Here is a 22,202-nt window from a genome sequence, read left to right as displayed (position 1 = left end):
TCCAGGCCAATTGTTTTTTATATAGCAAAAATATATTTAGTTACTTTATTTCTAGAACCACAAGATTCAAGTTGCAGGTAAGTACATTAGCAAGTAAGTATGTATCAATACCACTTTGTTTCAATTTGGCAAGTTAATTGGTTTTCAATAAAATAGCAAATATCGGTTTTAAAAGTTGACACAGTGCAATTTTCAAAGACAGTTCTAGGGGGAAGAAAAGTTAGTACAGTTTTCGAAGTAAGTACCAGACTTACAGTTCCAGTCTCCGGGGGTTAGGATGTCCACACGGTGGGGTTCCAGTTAAACCCAAACACCAGCAACACAGGGCCGGTTGGGTGCAGAGGTCAAAGTTGCTGTCGGAGTTACAATGGGATCCTATGGCGACTGGGGGCCGGTAAGTACCCGTGTCTTCGAAGGGCAGACCTGGGGGTTTAGAAGAGCACTGGGGGCCACAGGTCAGCACCAAACACACACCCTCAGCGGCACAGGGGCAGCCGGGTGCAGGGTGCAAACTTAGCGTCATGCTCCCAATGCATCTCAATAGCGGGACCCCGGGGGTCACAAGTAGACTGCAGGCTGGATCCAGGGGGTCGGTTCAGAGGAACCACAGGCTGGCCGAGGAGGAGGGCCGCCTGCTGAACATTGCTGCGCAGGAAGTCAGGTTCCCAAGGAGAGGGGGCTGTGGGTGCAGTGTACCTTTTGGCGTCGGGTATCTTCATCTGGATCCTTCACAGGCAGGGAGGTCCTCTGGTTTTAGTCTGCAGGCTTCATGTTGGTCAGGTGGGGTCAAGCCAGGGTGGACACTATGTCAGAATTGCCTGGGGACCTGTTCTAGACCGTTGGGCCACGTGGACACAGGCCGGGGGCGTTGGATGCAGAGTGGGCAGGACCCACGGATCCGGGGCAGTTCTGGAGTCCTTTGCTGAAATTTCTTTGTGCACCGGGCCGCTGTCCTTGGGAGATCGTGGTCCTCTGGTGTGCAGGCAGTCATCTTGGGTGTTTTTAAGAGGTCGCTGGTCCTACAGGATGCATCGCCTTTTTGTAGCAGGGACTTTCAAAGTTGTAGACAGGCCGGTAGGGCTGGGGCCAAATCAGTTGGTATCTGCAGTCTTCTCTGCTGGGAGTCAGCTTAGCAGTGCTTCTTTCTTCTTATCGTCTTCTTGAGGTCGTCAGGAATCTAACAAGTTAGATTCAAGGGAGCCCTTAATTCCTAAATTTAGGGGTGTTACAGGTGTCAGGGGGCAGTAGCCAATCGCTACACCTTTTCGGGGTCAGTGACCCTTTGGGAGGGGGAACACAGACCTAACCCTATTAGTTCCTGTCCTCCAAACCAAGATGGAAGATTTTGCAAGGCATGGTCATGTCTTTATCTTTTAGAAATGACAGAAACTATGCACTAATTGTTTGGCTTTCTCCTTATTTGCTTTTGCTTCATGTTCTGCATATTGTGACTGTTCATCATGATATATGTAGTGCGGGGGGGCATTTTGCGCATCCTCAATATGTCATATGTATGCTTCACTCACATGTGTGCCTTTGATTAGTATCACTGTCCTTCCTTGGCCTGAACTTTGTGGCTTTTCACCCTTATTCCTTACTTTATACACACTGGGCATTCCACATGCTTTCTAGGGGGCCTATGTTGTCTGTCTCTGTCTTCTATAGTACCTGTGTATTTGGCTTGTCACTCATTATTCTGTGGATTGGCATGCCTATTGTTGGTATTCTCAAGAAAGACTTGGGTGCCACTTCTGTATGTGTTATAGTACCTGTATATGTAGCTTGGCACTCATTGTTTGTTTGACTGGCATGCCTAATGTTTTCATTTTCAAGAAAGACTCGGAGGCCACTTCTATAAGTGTTTTCCTGGAGCAAGGAATCTGGCCAGTGTTTGTCTTTTTCTTGACCAGACTTGATGTTATGGACATCATGGTATTATCACATCACATTGACTACGACGCCCGCTGAGTTAACCGACGCGACCTACCGACACGCAAGGGTATTGCTCAAAGAAAAATTCTCCGGATGTAGTCTGATACTTGGGGGAAAATTCTAAGGTAAGGAATCTGCAACTAGAATATGCCTCTACCAGACATGCTGTTACCGAAGGTAAGTAACTTGTACATTTAGATCCGGGTCCATGCAGATTATAGTGTGCTGCACGATTTTCGAATTTGGTTCCTCCGAGTGGATAGTTTGGCTTCATACTTGTCACTGTTGAGGCCTTCTGTTGGTTTGAGTTTGGTATTTAGACGTTCCAATATGGCTGCCATAGTCTTTGCCCCATGACGAGTAACCGTACTATGTAGTCCTTTCTTGTGTTTGATAGTGCAAGAACGCCCATTTACTGCGGGAGGACACAAGATTCGGATGACACTTCCCAAAAGCTGTTACACTGCTCAACACTATATGGTAATTACCGTAGTTTTATATGTGTGTTTTGTTTGTTATGTTCATAGACCGTTGGGCTAGGTATGAATATATTCAGATGTGATGAGTGCCAAACACTTGTATCGTTTCATAGCTCCGAACCATTTACCAAGTTTGACAGTACACTCCTTGATTCCAATTCAACGCTAACTACAAACGAGTGTTGTTACATTGAGTACGCATCTGGTGTGACTATAGAGGAACAGACTTACTATGTGCCTATGAATATTTTGGGTAACCTATGCTTGTGATTTGTTGCATAGCTCCAGGCATGTATTGTGTTTAAGTTTAACAGGGTACGTCTATTACTAATGTTAACCACGTGTATCATTGTATTGTGTGTGCATTTAGTTTTGCTTTCGGGTCCGGATAAACACTTGGGGGTGACGGTCCCAGGAAGTATTTAAATTTTGTTTCCCACTGGGTTTTGTGTCTTGACTCTTTTCATGGTACATTATCTATTACAGGCTTATGGGAGACGTATCTGCCACTGTCAGCAGTTTACGGCTATTTCTTAATAAGGTGTTTTTATGCTATTATAGAATCAGGACATATCATGGTCCTGTGTTTTATTGTGATCGTCTTCTACTACCGCTTTGGATTATTGACCTGACTTGCATCCTTGGAATATTACTAAGTGGATGTTTGATTACTACTGAAACACATCTTAATGGACCTTGTTTAATGTGAACAGGTATCTATGTGTTATCCTCCCTCTTCTTAGTTTGAACAAGTGTTGAACTAATGTGTCTGATGAAGAGCTAAAGGTAATTAGTGTTACTTTGCTTGTTCTTTCCTATGTTGGTAATCTCTCTATGACACATTCCTTGGTTTCCTCAAACATGGTATTCTCTCTTTTCACTTTGGGCTTGTATCCTTCGTGGTGGTTTGTGGTTTTGTTTTAGATGTCACTTTTTGGTGTACTGTTTCAGTGAGCCTCTGTATTATTGTTTTTTTCCACCTAGTCTATACGCATGTCATGTTTTATATGATACTATGCAACTTGATTTATATTTCATGTATAACGTATACTTGGCAGCCTTGAAAAAGTCACATATTGTGATGAAATACGTGTTGGCTGTCGATGAGTTATTTCACAAAGGAAGGATTGGTTCATATGATTCAAACTGTTTATCTTAACTTTGTGAGAAGATAATGGCATTCATCAATTAATAAAGACTGCATCGGACTGGGATCTTTGTGACTTCCTTTATGCCATTTATACTACACTGGAGTAATATTGAGTACTGTGGTTCCATCTTGGTTTACCTATTCCCCCTTTGTCTCACTGTCTGAGAGCAAACCACAAAGATCAACTGCCAGATACACCTAGTAATGTGACTGAGGGTACAGGCTGCAGGCACCAAACGGTTGGGACCAAAAATGCCAGCTTTCTAGAAGTGGCATTTTCAGAACTGTGACCTAAAATCTGACTTCACCATTAGGAAGAGTTTTATACTACAATTCTTTAGTCACCAAATTCAAAATTCCTACCTGCTCCCAATTGAAAGTTATCTCTTATTAGATGTAGTAAGGTAACTCAATTTTATCCTAACAAAAAGGTAGGCCTTGCAGTAGTGAAAAACAAATGTAAGAGTTTTTCACTACCAGGACAAGTGAAGCTTAAAAGTACATGTCCTGGTGTTTAAATACACTACACCCTGCCCTTTGGGCTGTGTAGGGCCTACCCTTGGGGCGGCATATATGTATTAAAAAGGAAGGTTTAGGCTTGGCAAAGGTTTTAGTTTACCAGGTCAAAATACAGTATAAAACTGCACACAGACTGCAATTTCAGGCCTGAGACATGTTTAAAAGGCTGCTTAGGTGAGACTCACGAAAAGTTCTGCAGACAAATTTGTAGCATTTAATTTACAGGCCCAGGATACACGAAGTACCACTTTAATAGGGACTTTAAAGTAAATTAAATGTGCTAATTGGGTGTAAGCCAATTTTACCATGTATAGAGGAGAGAGCGCAAGCACATTAGCACTGGTTAGCAGTGTTTAAGTGCACAGGGTCCTAAAAACCAACTAAAACGTGTTCAGAAAACAGGAGGGTGAATGACAAAAGCTTGGGGATAATATTGCAGAAAGGGCTAAGTCCAACAGTTGCTCTCTGGAAAAATATAATTTCTCCTCCATAATCCATTGCCTTGTCCACACAACCTTAAAGGAAGCAAAAAATGCATTCTGAAAAACTCAATGACCACAATGTAAACGTTCACTTTTTTATGAGTCTCCCTTTTGTAGCTAAGATGAGAGAAAAATATGTAGTGAAATGACTAGCCTACTATTGTGGGTCATACTAAACAATTTTCAATTACGTTTCAGGTCAGGTCACAGCGCCAAAAGGAATATGTTCAACTTGATTGATAATGTAGAAGAAATATTCGATAAAAGGCAAACATTTGTTTCAGTGGTGCTTGATGTAGTTGACCATCTCTTCTTAATTGGCACCTTGTCCTCCTCCTTTGGGGGACAGTGCTGAAGTGGTTCACATTGTACTGAATGAAAGATAAAAAGTTGTGAAAACTAACACCATCTTCTCACAGCCTAAAAGAATTCCTTTGGTGTCCCATAAGGCTCAAAGCTTGCGCCTATCCCTTTTACCATGTACATGGAACTTTGAGGTGATTTCCTAAAGACACTTACAGTTTTGTATCATCAATAAGCTGATGATACATAGACTACATTATTACAAAGTTGGTTGTCCTGCCAATAGCTGAATGTTAATGAGAATGAGAGAGAATTCCTCATTATCAGCCACAACACAAGCAATACTGTTGCAAAGAATCCTCCACAAATTCAAAAGCAAACACTTACAATAATTCTGGAGGACGGTCAATAATTGGAAAGAGGCCTCCACGCTGCTAGCACCACTGACATCAGTGAGTCTGCCCGGTCGCAGCATCCTGCAGCCCATTACGCTACCAGCTTAAAATGTTTTGTGAAAACAAACCCATGCACAGTCAGATTCACGTCTTTACCAGTGCGAGACTTGGGAAACAAATCTACCACATAAGAGAGATTGAGAAGCTGGTAATCAAAAGCAAACCAGATGGGCCCCCAGGTCAAGCTCAATGTCCACTTCAAATCAAGCTCGGAGCGTTGGGTGAACTGCCTAGCCCCACTGCTTCCTGCCAAAGTCCAGACTCGTGACGTGGTGTGATCATCTACCCGATCTTTAAAGATGCCAAAAATAGCGATCCTGCAAATTATCGTCTGATTGCTCTGTAAGACAATGAGGGCAAATACTGTGCTGGGCTTTTGCTTCAGGGCCTGAGCAGCTGGGCGGATGACCAGAAGATAATTCCATACAATCAGACCGGCTTCCCATCTGGGATGGGCACTCTGACCAATTTGACAGTTTTAGCCCTGACAACAAGAAAAGCTCAGAAACACAGGAGCTCCTTGCATGCCTATTTTGTGGACCTAAAGGCCACTTTTGATGGTGTACACAGCACAAAGTTCTGGTCCAAACTTGCACCTTTGGGGATCTCAGACAAAGGTGGTCATTACAACCTCGGCGGTCTTTTTACAAGACCGCCGAGGGACCGCCGTGCGGAAGACCGCCAGTCTTGGCGGTTTGGCGCTCGGCCTATTATGACCGTTGGCAGCTCTCCGTCCTTTTACAGACGGAGAGCCGCCAACAGCCATACTGGCGGGAGGCAGGGAAGTGGAGGTTGCTCCACCGCCACGTCCACAGAACACCGCCAAGCGAATCACGTCCTGTGATTCGCCGTGGTGGTGTTCTGATGGCGGTGTGGTGTCGGCGGAGCTGCCCCCATGGCTCCTGTCTCCTCCCAGAGGATCGACAGAACAGGTAAGTCGATCGTCCGTTAGGGGAAGGGGGTGGGGGGTGTTGTGTGGGTGCATGGGGGTGTGCGTCTGTGTATGTAGAGGGGGTGTGTGAGTGCGTGTATGCTTGCAGGGGTGTTGCGTGTTTTGGGAATGAGTGCGTGTATGTCTGTGGGTATGTCTGTATGGATGTGTGCGTGTATGTTTGTATGTGGGTGTGCGTGTCTGACTGTGTGTTTGGATGTAGGTATGTATGTCGGTGTGTGTGCGTGTGTGTGTTGGTGGTGCCTGCGTGCGTGTCGTGTGTGTGTGAGTTTCTGTGATGTTGGGGGTCGGGGTGGGGAGGGGGCCCTGCCTCCTTTGGGGGGTGGCAGGGGTGGAGGGGGGTGTAGGGGAGGGAGTCGGGGTGGGGGTGGGGAGTGGGTAAGACCCCTATCAGTGCCAGGGAAAGAATTCCCTGGCACTGATAGTGCTTACCGCCATGGATTTCATGGCGGTTCCAACCGCAGGAAATCCACGGCGGTAAGCCGGGTCAAAATACCGCCGGCGGTATAGTGACGGCCGCCGGGCTGGAGACCGAGGTCTCCAGTCCAGCGGTCGTCTCCGCCCTGGAGGGCGGAACGGAGAACCGGCGGATGACCATGGCGGTAACCGCCATGGTCATAATACAAAAAAAATGACCGCCAGCCTGTTGGCGGTCTTACCGCCGCTTCTCCGCCTTCCGCCAGGGTCATAATGACCCCCAAACTGTTAAAAGCAATTCAACAACTCCACACAGACACCTGGATTAGAATAACATAGGAGACCGAACAGGGGTCTCCCACAAAATTCAGACCACAGCAGGCCGCAGACAGGGATGCGTGCTCGCCCTTTTTTGTGGGGGACCGCACCCAAGTCCTTGACCAGACAGATGCCAGTGCACCCAAATTAGGGGGGAGAAACTGTAGGCATGTATGTTATACACAGACAGTATTGTTCTTCTCAGTAGAACCAAGGTTGGCCTACGAAGGTTGTTTCACAAATTAAGCAATTATAATTGAGCAAACAATTGGATATTAATCTCAGTAAAACAAAGGTGTTAACATTCAGCAAAAGACTCGGAAAGCAGTACCCTGGCATCTAAACAACTGGAAATTTATTCAATAGCAAGACAACAAGTACCTGGGAGTTGTGACTGACACAAAAGGCACCTTCCTACGACACCACGAACAAATGAAAGTGACATCAGGGCCCTGCCTAGTAGCTTTTTTATTTTTTTAGAAGAAGATCAGGGGTTACTCGCTCCTCCCATTCTGGAGGTTATTAGAAAAAAGTTCCTGCTGACAATTACTTATGTCTGTGAAGCACCTTGCGGCCAAGAATCTGAATGGCTAGAAATGTTAAAGCTCAACACATATAGGCAGCTCTTTTGATTGCCCCGGAATGCTTTGCTAGCCCAAATCAGGGTGGAGTTCAGGCTTGTGAGGCAAAAGTACACAAGACAAGGTGCCTTTGTCAAATTCTGTCCCAAACTGAGAGCGGCCAAGGAAGACTCATTAGTCCGAAGGCTCTGGATTGAATTATCTAAAAATGCAGGCCATACCATGACTATGTGTGGTCTAGCATGGGGCCCCTACCAAAAACGAGCTGTGGGAACTCCCAACATAATTTCATGTCTTTAGGAAATATGTCAGCAAAATTGTGCTTGAGCTTTCGCTTTGAGGATAAAAACATCTTCTCAAGGCATGCTCACTCACTGATTACCATCCAATCCTATAAGACCTTAGCGCAGCAGGAATACCTAAGCTTTAGTTACTCACTCCATAAAGAAATGAAAATAATGTGCTTGCATTTGGGAGATCTACCAACTTTGGATCTCTGTCTGAAATGGCTTGCAAAAGGAAACAATAAATCCTGCAGAGGCTGTAATCTAGCCTTTGAAACTATAACACATATTATTTGCACTTGCCCAGCACTCCTGAATGAGTGGCGAGAACTTCTGTGGCATTCTTTCTACTCAATGGGTGTGCAAACTTGCCGTCAAGCGGTAATAGCATGCTTTAATGGGGGCAACATAAGACTAAATTCACAGACGGTCAGATTCGTGACACAGGTTGTAAACAAACTAAAACAAAAAACAGTTAAGTGAATATCATGCCCTCTGCGTACATTTGCTGTCAGCACCGGTATTAAGACAATATTTCCCGATGAGTTTCTAAGATGCCTTTTTCATTGCATTTATAAGCTAAATATTGATTGTGTTTTTTTATATGCAATGGTTTTTATTAACTAACGATATTTACTAAAATGTGAATGCTAATTCTCTCGTAGGGATTTCCATGTATAGTCATAAGCGTTGAATATTCCCCGCCCGCCTGCGGGGACCCCGGAGCACTTTTTCCAATATAACTTCTTAAGTGTCCATGTTCGCCTTACTTCAGAAAGGCCTGCCAAGTCACTTAAGAATGTTCCCATGCAGCCTATAGGAAGGGCTACAGTGTTCAAACTTCTTCATTCAGTTTGTCCTTGAAGTAAATGCATTAAAATGCCTGAACAAATGAATATAATTTTTCAGGAAAATTCCTTCACAAACCTTTTTATATCAGAAAACCCCTATGAAGGAGTGCAGAGCAGTGTAGCCCATTGGCTGCCATTAGTAATGAAGAAAAAGGGGAGACTGTGCGTTTAAGAACAGCCAGTCCTCCAGTATCCCATCATGCCTAGAGAGAGGCAGTTAACTCAGTTCATTTTTCCGGCACCTGCTGACAGGACCCAGGAGCATTGAGCTCGACCTTTTTAGTTTTTTTTCTTCAAAAATATAGAAAAGCATTGAGAGAAAAGGCTTCATTTGATGTCTTTTGACATTCTCTCTTGGATTTTGAAGTTTTCTGACAAGATTTAAGGCTTTTTTACACAAAAAATGCCTCCCTTGTTCGACAAATGCCCAAAATGTGGCAGAAAAAAGGCCAAAACAGACCCTCATGAGGTCTGCATCATTTGTCTGCCGTCCTCACACATACCTGCCTCCTGTAACATCTGCAAGACATTCTCCAGGCACACATTGCGTGACAGAGAGATTTGCCTTCAAGGGAGAGCAGACGCCAAGGAACCAGTGGGACTTCTGAGCGAGGGGAAGGTCAGTCTTCCACCAGGGCTCATACCTCGGCCTCCAGTGGTCGTGGAAGGTCTGAGAGGCTTTCCTCAGGGCGAAAACGCTATCGGTCCCGGTCGACGTCGAGAAGATCAACGTCGAGAGGCGGTACGGCGCTGACATGCTCGCCGTCGAAGTCCGGCTCAACGGCGTATAGGAGTCGCCGTTCGACGTCAAGGAACCGCACAACGTCGAAGACCCTACGACGTTGAGGAGCAGATCGGCGGCGTCGGAATCGACGTCGAGAGGTAAACGTAGACGTCATGGGTCGAGGTCCCGCACAGCGTCGACGTCGAGACGTAGAGGACGATCGACGTCGAGGAGACCATCGACGTCGAGGAGACACAAGCAAAGAAGAATGTATTCTTCCTCAGAGGGATCTACTTTGGTAATGCTGCTTCCCTCGTCGCCTTCTACTCGTGCATCTCCTCATGCCTCTCCTCCACCAGATCTGCCGCCAACTTCACCTCAGACACAGACACCGCGGCCTGCGGGTCAGGAGTTACCACAACCAGCACTGCTACCAGTGCCTCAAGTACCGATTAGTGTCCCAACAAGACCGCGCTCTACATCGCACCACCGTTCACGTCATGGCCATGATTCATCCCGCTCAAGATCTCACCACAGATCTAGACATAGATCAAGTTCAAGGGGTCATGAGAGAGAGTCTTGGTCTTCTACCAGAGACTACTCCCCTACCTTATCGGACTCACCCCCACCTCGGTCCTCGCCCGTTGATGATATTAACACCTTCCATGAAGTGCTGGTCCGAGGTGCGTCAAAACTAAACATTCCGATGGTTGCCCCTACACCATCTACGTCGGTCATCTTTGAAACTCTACAACAGCGTACAGCCGCCAGACCTTTACTACCCCTAGTACCTGGCCTTTTAGAGCCTGCTATGGAAGTTTTCCTCACGCCGGCTACGACAAGACCTGCACCATCTAGACTGCAGAAAAGGTATCGCCCTCCTGAGCAAGGTGTTTTTGCATTCCGACCCTCCACCGGGCTCAGTGGTTATATTGGTGGCTCGCAAAGCTCACGCTACCTCTCCGTCTTCCACGTCTCCCCCGGATAAAGAGAGTAAAAGGCTGGATTCAACAGGCCGTAAAGCCTGCAGTTCGGCTGCATCATCTATGAAGACTGCAAGCGCCACAGCCCTTTTGGGCAGGTACAATAGATCTTTGTGGGATTCCATATTACAGTTCGCAGTGCATCTCCCGAGAGATCACAGAGAGGATTTCTTAGAAATAGCCAAGGAGGGTGCAATGGTCTCCAATCAGATCATCAGTGCGGCGGCAGACGCGTCTTTACTCTCAGCACATTCTTATTGCCATGGTGTGACACTGAGAAGACATTCATGGCTGCGGCTTACGTCATTGAAGCCGGATGCTCAGCAACAAATTATGAATCTGCCATTTTCAGGCTCCACCTTATTCGGATCCCATGCAGATGATAAAATGGCAAGGATGAAGGCTGAGGTGGACACATTAAAAGCAGTGGGTTTTGACAAACCTAAGGAGCAACGTCGGTCCTTCCGACCTTTCCAACGCCGCTACACCACGCAGAGGGTTCAAACCCCTCAATGGGCCCCTACAAGATCTCACCAGCAGTACCAACGAGCCTTTCAGCCCCAGCGTAAAGCACAGAGAGGACGATCGACCCATCAGTCCACTCAGAGTACCCGACAACCTACGACCTCAAAACCCTGAGAATTTCCTCCCCACAACTTTGTTAACCACTCCGGTGGGGGGGAAGCGTCACCAATTGCCTGGTAGAGTGGCAAAGAATCACAACAGACACTTGGGTCTTAAACATTGTACAAAATGGATATTGTCTCAGGTTTTCCACACCGCCTCCGGCCATTCCGCCAAAACCCTCAACTGCGCACCTCGACCTCTTAAAGGCGGAAGTTTCCATCCTCCTAGAAAAGAGAGCAGTGGAATCGGTTCTCCTTAACCAACGGGGGAAGGGTATTTACTCCAAATACTTTCTCATCCCAAAGAAGGACAAGAGGGAATTCAGACCCATTCTAGACCTCAAAATTGCCAACAAATAGGTTTGAAAGGAAAAGTTCAGGATGCTATCCTTACACCAGATATATCCTCAGATTCAGCAAGGGGACTGGCTTTGCTCAGTGGATCTACACAATGCGTATTTCCACATCCCCATTGCGAAGGAGCATCGGAAATTCCTGAGGTTTGTGGTGGATCAAGATCACTTCCAATACACTGTCCTACCATTCGGTCTCAGGTCTGCACCCAGAACCTTTTCCAAGTGCATGGCGGTGGTGGCAGCTCATCTCAGGAAAAATTGAATTTTTATATACCCGTATCTGGACGACTGGCTAATCAAAGCATCCACTTATGTAGAAGCAAAACTGCATTTCCAGATGACCTGCGAGCTCCTGTATCGGCTAGGCCTTCATGTCAACTTTCACAAGTCAACAACAGTTCCTGTCCAGAAGTTACACTACTTAGGAGCTACCATAGACACACTGCAGGCAAAAGTGTGTCCTTCGGAGGAACAACGCTTATCGATTCTCCGGAAGTGTCTGGTTCAATTCGTCGCCCAACAGTGCGAACAGTCTCCTCACTTCTAGGCTTCATGGCATCGTGCATCTTTCTGACACCCAACGCTCGCCTCCACATGCGACCACTTCAGGAATGCCTGGAGGACCAATGGAATCAACTGTCGGGGAACTGGGAAGACCGAATTTGTCTGTCCACCCATGCAATCAGATCTCTAACTTGGTGGTGCTCTCCAGCCAATCTCCTAAAGGGGATGCCATTTCGTGCACAGCCTACAACACAGACTGTTGTGACAGATGCCTCTCTCCTCGGATGGGGAGCTCATATGGATCACCTGGTCTCACAAGGAATCATTGTATCACATCAATCTCCTAGAGCTACGGGCAGTACACCTAGCTCTCAAGGCATTTCTCCCCTCAATCACCACCGACAACTTGCTGGTACAGACAGACAATACCACCACTATGTACTAGCTGAACAAGCAAGGGGGCACCAGATCCAGAGTCTTGTCTCAAGAGTCCCAGTCAATATGGCACTGGCTCCTAGCCAGGAAATTGAGCATAGTGGCAACCCACCTTCCAGGGGTTCAGAATATGCAAGCGGATGCCCTCAGCAGACTTCTAGAAGAGAACCACGAGTGGGTACTCAACGAAGACGTCACTCGAGACATTTTCCGTTTGTGGGGCACACCTTCTATTGACCTCTTCGCCACAGAAGAAAACAGGAAATGCTGCGACTTCGCTGCCAGGTTTTACCACCCAGAATCGCTGGGGAATGCTCTGTGGATAGACTGGTCCAACAAATTTCTGTACGCCTTTCCACCAATGCCGCTGATCCCAGCAGTCCTCCTCAAACTCTCGATGACGTCAGCCACGATGATCCTCATTGCACCAGAGTGGCCGAGACAGTGGTGGTTCCCGGATCTCCTTCACCGATCACTCCGGCCACATCTCAGGCTACCCGGCAGACCAGACCTTCTGACAAAGTTCGGAGGACAAATGAGACATCCCAATCTCTCCTCCTTGAATTTGGCAGCATGGCTCCTGAGTTAGTCCAGTATAGTCATCTAAACCTTCCACAGGATTGTATGGAAATCCTAAAGGAGGCGAAGCGGCCATCTACTCGTTCAGCATACTCCTTCAAGTGGAAAAGATTCTGCATCTGGTGTTCCTCTAAGGGGATAGACCGTACATCTTGCAAGGAAGATGTCATTCTCCCTTACTTGTTACAATTGGCACGATCTGGCCTGCAACTTTATTCAATAAAAGTTCATTTGGCAGCTTTGGCTGCTTATAGGAAAACTCCTTCGCGAACCTCTTTCTTTAAAATTCCAGTTATCAAAGATTTCCTAGAGAGGTTAAAGAAGGTCTTTCCTCCAGTTAGGCGCCCTTCTCCACCATGGGAACTTAATGTGGTCCTTTCATGTCTAATGCAACATCCATTCGAACCCATACACAAGGCATCTCTCCAACACCTCACTTGGAAGACGGCCTTTCTAGTGGCATACACTTCAACACAAAGGGTTAGCGAAATCCAGACCCTCTGTACCAACGAGCCTTACACAGTATTTCACTCCTCTAAAGTAGTCCTACGAACACATCCTAAATTTCTACCCAAGGTTATATCCGACTTTCACATCAACCAGTCGATTTCCTTACCTACTTTCTTTCCAAACCCTTCTACCCCAGCAGAGAGAGCTCTCCATTCTCTAGATGTTAAGAGGGTGTTGAAATTTTATCTAGATAAGACCAATCCCCTACGGAGAACTTCACAACTGTTTGTTAATTATGGTACGGTCCGTACCAGTTTAGCCTCCTCCAAGCAATCAATATCAAGATGGATAGTCTCCTGTATTTTATTTTGCTATCAACTAGCTAAGAAAACCCTACAGGGTAAACCAAAAGCACATTCCACCAGAGGCAAGTCGGCAATGACGGCTTTATTGCAGAATGTTCCATTAGCAGAAATTTGTAAAGCTGCGACTTGGAGATCTGTTCACACCTTTACTAAACATTATTGCCTTGACTCAGATGCTAGGGCAGATGCTCAAGTAGGACAGGCTTCTCTTAGGAACCTCTTTGCTTGAGAGAATATTCTCTGACTACTCTATCTGCTCCTCCGGGTGTTATGGGATGGGCTTGCTATTCTGTTCAACGCTTATGACTATACATGGAAATCCCCTACGAGAGAAGGTATAGTTTCTTACCTGTAACTCCAGTTCTCTCGTAGGGGTATTTCCATGATAGTCATAAGCAACCCTCCCACCTCCCCGGGGGAGCAGATAAGTTGCTTTATTAGATCAATCATTATTATGAGCTAAAAACTGCCTGCAAAAAGAACTGAGGTAACTGTCTCTCTCTAGGTATGATGGAATACTGGAGGACTGGCTGTTCTTAAAGGCACAGTCTCCTTTTTCTTCATTACTAATGGCAGCCTATGGGCTACACTGCTCTGCACTCCTTCATAGGGGTTATCTGATATAAAAAGATTTTGAAGGAATTTTTCTGAAAAATTATATTCATTTGTTCAGGCATTTTAATGCATTTACTTCAAGGACAAACTGAATGAAGAAGTTTGAACACTGCAGCCCTTCCTATAGGCTGCATGGGAACATTCTTAAGTGACTTGGCAGGCCTTTCTGAAGTAAGGCGAACATGGACACTTAAGAAGTTATATTGGAAAAAATGCTCCAGGGTCCCCGCAGGTGGGCGGGGAATATTCAACGCTTATGACTATCATGGAAATACCCCTACGAGAGAACTGGAGTTACAGGTAAGAAACTATACCTTTTACATGATCATCCTGTAGCCTATTGTAACACAAAGTTGCTCTCCTCAGCCATTCAGTATAAAGCAATATAACAACCATTTGCATAATGTCTTCAGCTATAGAAAAGTCTAAATAAATGTTGCCATGCATGTCTTTTCATGAAGCATGTACGCTGCATGCGAGAGGGACGAACGCTGCCACGTGTTACCAAGTTCTAAATACGTGACCTCTTGTGATTTGAATTTACACAGAACAATTCTAGAAGGATTAATGTTCTAACACACAAATGAAAACTTTTCCGAAAGTCCCAGTATTTAGCAATGGCAAGTTTCAGGCAGCACACGTTGTAGGAAATCTGCCTTTTCTACATGATTACTGCAGATAGTTTGCCTCTTCTGAACACTACTGTTGCTGGCTTTGAAACTTTAACCCTTCTAACCAAGAGTAACATGCCTATACCCACCTTTAAATGTGGTTAGATTGGCACATTTAACTTTCCTGTAAGTCTCTAGTATATTGTTTAGAAAAAGCACCCAGAACTTCGAAGTTAAATATCACATGTGGACTGCAGCAGCTATTGTTCTGTCCACGACAGTGGCAGTGCAAATATGGCTTCAGGCCTACCGTTTTCTGCTGAACTGTAAAACCTGCAGTGCGACTTGTTAAAAGAGCCCTTTTGAAGGTAAAAACATCCCTTTTACAAACTAGTAACTAACTCCTATTGAGGCCTTGCAGCCCAGAAGGCAGGGTGCATGGTATTTAAAAGTAGGACATGTAGAAATGTAATGTTACTGTCTTCCCAAAGTGACTAAGCTAAAAAAACTGTTTTCATTGTGGCACGCCTAGCTATCCTATTTAGAAAACCGGAGTACATATTTAAATAGCAAAACTGTATCTCAAGGATGGTACAGGCTAGAAAAACAAGGAAAACTCTTTTTTAATAGTTATTAAAATGCAATCTAAAGCAATGGTGGAGTCAAACGTGTAATACATATTCAGGAAGAATAACTGTTAAAAAGTTAACCCTTTACCTGCCTGAAATGTCAGAAGGCTAATTAGCATAAGCCTCTACCAAGTCTTAGCCCTTGCTCAGCTTTTCATACATGTGAAATACGTGAATGCGTGTGAACGAGGTGTTAAATGCCTCCCATGGGCAAACAATAAGATGCCCTGAGTGGACAGAGATGACTCCTCTAAGCTAAACTGAATATGCAAGGTGGGGGCTGTGGGCATCCTTTTTTACACGAAAGTCTCAAATCTGGCTTGATAGGTCTGTTGAGCCACATGTCATTTTTTTAGCACATTCGAAAGGGAGAGAACCGAATGCCATGACAATTCTTGTGTAGCTCTGGTTTGATTGCTGAAGGACCCTGCCTTTGTCCTACTAGACTTCTTTCTCTGGGTTTGTTGTGGGTATATTACCTGCTTCAAACTGGATTTTAGAGTTAGATGTGGAAGAAAACAAGTGATTTCACTGTGACACTCCCCACACTTATTCCCAGCTGTCAGGACCCAAAATTAGTGTGGCCAAATACTTTGACCATCTTGAAAATGGTCTGTTACATGGCATTTTGGCTTGTTTGCAGTAAGATAAACAGCCGCTAATGAGAAAAAGAGTAGTTTTTAGTCAGGGAAAGTTTACCCCATTGGTTTGGGAGTGCCCAGGAGTACACCCATTAGCTGGTGCCAGGCATACATTTGACATCTCAAAGTACCCACTTCAAAATACTTCTGGACTTGCTGTCTGTGAAATGAGGGGAGCCCTGAAGGGCTTAATCTGCTCCCCTTTGTACCCAGAACGAGGAAATGGACTCTAAGAGTTTATTGTCTGACCACCTGTGTGGTTAAAACGACATCACAAGATGCAAGGGACCTTTTTCCTCAAAAGTATCTAGCTGACTAGTGGCAACTGGACTTGGACTGAACCTCATTGTTGGGCTCTGCCTGATACCCTGTGAGTCTCCAAGTGCCTTCCCTGAGGTCTAGGGGACCTTTAGAAGTGTACTCCAGTGGTTGTTTGGGGACTAGAATATGAAAACGTTTGTAAACGTTTCCTCCAGGCCAGTGGGACTTACAAACCTTTATATACTTTCAACCTTTAGACTTTCATTAGACAAATCCACTTGGTGCCTATGTCCCAAGGTCCATTGCAGGCAGCCTGAAATTGCACCTTGGTCCCAGTCTACCGTGACCATTGACTATCATTGGCACTTTCCTTTTTCTTGGCGCTGTTTCTACTTGAAACTTTAAAAATTCATATATTCAGTTCCCCTTATTGGATCTGAATCAATTTGGTGTCATTTTGTATAAATCTTACCAATTGGGATTTTTATTGTGTTGCATTTTGACTTTATTACTACTTAGGGCCTCATTACGACCATGGCGGTCATAGACCGCCAGGGTGGAGGCCGGAGGTAGCACCGCCAACAGGATGGCGGTGCTACATCAGGTATTCCGGGTTGCCCAGCCGGGTCCGGCGGTTTCCCGCCGGATTTCCCCCGGCTGGGGGAATCCATACACCGCCAGGAAGAGGCTGGCGGGAACGGGTGTCGTGGGGCCCCTGGGGGCCCCTGCACTGCCCATGCCACTGGCATGGGCAGTGCAGGGGCCCCCTAACAGGGCACCATTAAGATTTTCAGTGTCTGCTTGGCAGACACTGAAAATCGCGACGGGTGCAACTGCACCCGTCGCACCCCAGCAAATCCGCTGGCTCCATTCGGAGCCGGCTTCATCTTTGCTGGGGCTTTCACGCTGGGCCGGCGGGCGATCTTTTGAAGATCGCACCGCCGGCCCAGCGGGAAAGTTAGAATGGTCCCCGCGGTCATTTGACCGCAGGGCGGTGTTTGGGCGGTTTCCGCCCGGCGGGCAGCGCCCGCCGCCCGCCGGGGTCGGAATGCCCCCTTAGTTACTGCATACATACTTACACATTGTCCTGAATTAAGCGTGTCTGCTTTGTGCCACAGCCATCAGGGGTTGATCTCAGGTTAACCTAGTCCTGATTTGGAGGGTTCACCTTGACAAGGGGTGTGTTTATTAGTGAAGTGGATAGTCGCTCACCCCAAATAACTGAATTTCTTACACACATCAGTAGGTTTTATTTCAGTGATGTTTGGTAGCCCCGATATTGTGAGATCAAAGATGAGGCCCCGATGTGTTGGTGGTGTGTTCAGAGTCCGACAGCAGTACTAGGCACACTGTATTTCTTCTGGTTCATGTTTCAGATGTTCTGGACTGTGAATGAATATGTTTTTGCTCAAAGAGGTACAGACACTGCCCAATAAGCACATGTATAAACAAGAACTTACGTAATAAAATCCGTCATCGTCAATCTCTCCGAACACTGTGATTATGTCTCCTGTACAGAACGTCAGCTCGGCCTGTAACAAAGTGAAAATACAAACATGAGGTTTGGAGCTCATTGTAGAAGTACGTTTTTGTACTTGCTCTAAACGGTGGTGATTGTGTCAGCAGTACTTCTTTCCTGCTAGGGTTTTAAGGAAAAATCAAATGGACTTGGCCAGAAATTACTTCATTGTCATTAATGTAGGTGAAGCTCTACTGGAAATTAATTCTGAAACAGAAACCACAAATGTGCTGCCCTTATTGCTGTTGGTGGTTAAGAGTCAGATGCCTTTGGTTCTGCCAGTATCCTTGTCAAAGGCAGACATGTTACATTTAGGGATGTGAGGTACAAAGGATTGAACAGAGACCAGTGTGAGTGTGTGTCAGCAAGACACAAAGGGGTATCCTAGTCAAGCAACTCTCCAGAAAATCAGATACAGTATAGGTTGGAGCTAGTGTGTGACAGAATAACACAAGAGAACAGATTCCCATCAGACATGTGGGTGGTAGATATTCTGCATTATGTGTACGTTCTACAGTATGTAGAAAACAAACACCACTGATTACACTAGACAGACAGCGGCAGGAAAGAGCTTCAACAAGAGACCCCAATGATGCGGCTGAAAGAAAAATTCCAAACACCTAAATGCATCAGGTCTTTAGTACAGAAAAAAGTCTAGAGGGTGGAGGTCCTGACTATTCCTCAGGAATCAAGCCTTTTGGTATGGATACCCTTCAAAACATGTTTTCTCTTCTGAAGCTAGGAGAATATCTGGTTATTATCAACCTTCAAAATGGCTGTTTTTAAGTACCATTCATCTGAAACAGTAGCCCTACCTGTACTTTCCTGTGGCCGGTCAACTCTACCAATTTCTAGTAGTTCCTTTAAACCTTAAGTACCCACCCTCTATTTTTATCAAAAGCTTAACTCCAGTCGCCGCCTATCTCTAGAGGCAACAGTATTCATCTTTTGCTGTGCTCCCAATTCGTTTTACTTTGGATATCTGGTTGTTTGCCCCAACTAGATACTAGGTTTTGCCCTTGTAGCTCATGTGTCAGGTTGGCTGGAATGCTTGAATCTGTCTCAGCCACTGGTAATTACTCATGCCGCATCCCAGCCTATTGGAATTTTTCTCACCTTGTTGTGGTTGCAGTTTACAACTTATGTCAAACGGGTATGTCCAACATGCATCCTGTGTTCCAGGGACCCATGTCCAGGACTCGAGCTATACCTATTGCTTGTGATCCCTTCTAGAGGGCACCTTGTCTGGCAGTTCAAGGCGAGGTGTTCCCATAACAAGCAGGGTTGGTACTAATTTACTTAAGGTGGGACTTTGTCTACAGTGGCATGGTGGGCAAAAAAGAAGAGACTGAAATCCAGCACAAAGTAAATGCCACAGGTTGGGATTAATTTGAGCTTTCCATCCATCATCTTCTTGCTGTTCTAGTGTACACCTTAAGTGCAACGGGAATGCCCAGACGTGAGTCCCGTGCTCACTGTCCATAGGACTCAAGCTATTCCTCACTAATGAGTCCTGAACAGATTAGAATCAAGCTGGGATTACTTGTGGCCCCTTCTATAGGGCACCTTGCCTGACTGTTCAGGATTGGCTGTTCCCATTGGAAGCAGGGTTGCTGCTGATTTGCATACGGCAGGGTTTAGTCTAAAGTGGTGTTGTGGGCAAAAACTGATGGATTGGAATGCAGCCCTGAGCGACTGCAAGTGGCTGAGATTAATTCAAGCAGTCGATCCCTGACCTTGTGGTTTTGGCACATTTGAGAACAGGACAGGCAAGTAGACACACTCCACCAAGGTTCAATACAAATTTGTATTCCTTATGTTGCAGCAGAAGAACTTGATACCTTAGGAATCAATCAGACAACAGATTTACTTCACAAATCTCTGAAGGTAGTTATTGATGTAAAAACACAGTTATTCTAGTTCACGTATTCTCTTGCATCTCCAAAAGACATTCCAGTTATGTTTCAACACTAGGAAGTCTCAGAGCTTTAACCTCCTACAGAGGGTAAGAAATGCAGGAATTGTCACAAGGGATATTGGATGTCATATTAGGGCTAGAGAATAGGAACTTAAAAGGTGAAATATTTAAGAGTTATTAAGGTGGAATAATGAGAGTTATTTCTTGTTTTAGATATCAACACTTCTGCAGAACAGACAGAGCAAAGATATTGAGTGTCTTTTTTTCTCTCTTACACTCCACTCCCCTTTTCTGGGTCTGCTGCTGACCAGTGTGTATTCTTTCTATGGTTAGCAGCTGGTTCAAGAAACTGTGGCGACTGATTATTCTACTGCTGGATCTCATGTGCCAGGTTAATGCAAGTCTATCACACATTTCAAGAAGGAGACATTCATTAAAAACTCTACACCCAGAGGCAGTAACAACATTTGGTCTTCTCTCTTCACTGGCTAAAGCTGGCAACTGGGCAACAGGGACTGCTGAATCCCTCTGGAATTTACTCCCAACCCATAAAGCCTGCCTTGTAGATCAGTGATTGGACAAGTGAAGTGTCTGCATTAGCATTCGTCATTCTATAGTGGCAAGAGACCATTTTAGGAAATAAGAACTCTAAACAACAAAAATATACAACTTGCTGCGATGAAAGATGCTGGTTGTCTGGTGTGGAGAATATTTATGCCAAACTTTAAAAAAATAATGTCATATGAAAGATTCAGAGTGTGTTTCTTGCTGGAGCCCAGTCCCTGAAGTGATGGGGTGGGGTACATACTGTCTTGATCTTCTACAAAGACCTCCTTGAAGAAACTTATCTACAGGGAGCTTTTAAATTAGGCCAAGTTTGCCTACTTATTTGGGTCTGTACTCATGGTATTCTAGAATTGCAGTGTCAAGTACTGTGCTTGTTTTGGTGCTATGTGTCATTCAGATAAACCAAGTCTGGCTCAAAAGATGTGCACTATCTGACCAGTGTTTGCAGCCTGTGGTGTTGTGGGATGTGGCGGTATTTTCGAGGGAAAGCCTTGCATGCTTTTAACATGCAGCGTATTTAGAATTTCCTTCTCTGCACTCAGAAGCCTGTACAACTATTGCAGAGTTAGACAATATGGCTCGATTTCTTATTTACGCTATTTGCATACTCTTGAGCTAAGGCAGTAGTCACAGTGATAAGGTGGTGCTTTGCACAGACCCTTCCAGCTTCCAGATATTATCTCAGAGTTTCAAGCAAACCAGCAAGTGGCCCTTGCAGTGTTTTATTTGAAGCCTCACCGGTCTACTTGGCAGGAAGTGTACTTTCAACAGTGGGTAAACTTTTCATATTATAGAGTCGTCTACCTCCAACGTCACTGGCAATCTGTGACCTCTTTAAAGTCTTCTGGCTATGACACCAATAAGTAGTGCCCTCAACAGAGGTATGCATCTCCCATGACACTAACAAACTGTAAACTCATCAGAGGATTCTAAGTCTAAATACAGTGTTCAGGAGTAACCCCAACAGAGCCTTCTACATCCAATGCACTGGCCAATATTGGCCACCCGAACCATCGTCCTTGCTGCACGCTGCTCTGTACTTAGCTTTAGTCATCTCATTGTGGCCATAGCCGGTGACATCAGCACCGCTGGCCCTTTTGCACTCAATGCGCCTGAGTCGGAAAGCTTTCTTCCCAGAGAAGGTGCGGCTTTGTACTGGAAATTCAAGAGACACATGTACTCACTGAAACTTTCTTGTGAACTGGAATTCAAAGAGTCAAAAAATCAGACTATGCCCTGGAAAAATATCTCCAGTCGTGTAAAGTGATATTCCTAATTTTTTGTCTCCAGTGGTGCCTTCGGGACAGCAGCTGCCAGGATTGTGCTGCAACATCATTTGCAAGGTTTGACCCAGATTTACACTATGTAGGAAATGTTAAACATGTCCCAAGATATTCCTAGACTACCCTTAGTATAACACATTAGCCTATTTTGATGGAAGGTTTTTTGTTCCCCAAGTAGTTGAGAGGCAGTCAGGTCCGCACTGTATAAATACCTTTACTAAATAAACACGTTCTGGAAAAGGAGTTAGAATTTGACATTAGCATTCCTGGTCTCAACGAGGCGTGTGATGACCAGTGGGCAAAAACCGACGTGGGAGCCTTCTTGGATTGGTCTTAACCTGCTCCTTTGAAGATATGTTTTTTAATAAAACACTTTCAAGAGATATGAGAGTTTAAAAGCAGTGGGATTTTTT

The 22,202-nt window shown here is 45.4% G+C and overlaps 1 protein-coding gene across 2 annotated transcripts in view; it reads right to left on the bottom strand.

Annotated features, from left to right (window-relative positions):
• Nucleotides 1–22,202, bottom strand: part of RIMBP2 (RIMS binding protein 2) — a 1,257,287-nt gene that overhangs the window by 67,174 nt on the left and 1,167,911 nt on the right. For both annotated transcript variants that reach the window (XM_069215362.1, XM_069215363.1), the window contains one exon: nucleotides 17,963–18,034. In XM_069215362.1, coding sequence (XP_069071463.1) covers nucleotides 17,963–18,034 — 72 coding nt within the window. The remainder of the gene's footprint in view (nucleotides 1–17,962; nucleotides 18,035–22,202) is intronic.

Source organism: Pleurodeles waltl, chromosome 11, assembly GCF_031143425.1.
Source record: "Pleurodeles waltl isolate 20211129_DDA chromosome 11, aPleWal1.hap1.20221129, whole genome shotgun sequence".
Classification (NCBI taxonomy): Eukaryota; Metazoa; Chordata; class Amphibia; order Caudata; family Salamandridae; genus Pleurodeles; species Pleurodeles waltl.
This window is presented reverse-complemented; position numbering and strand designations above follow the sequence as displayed.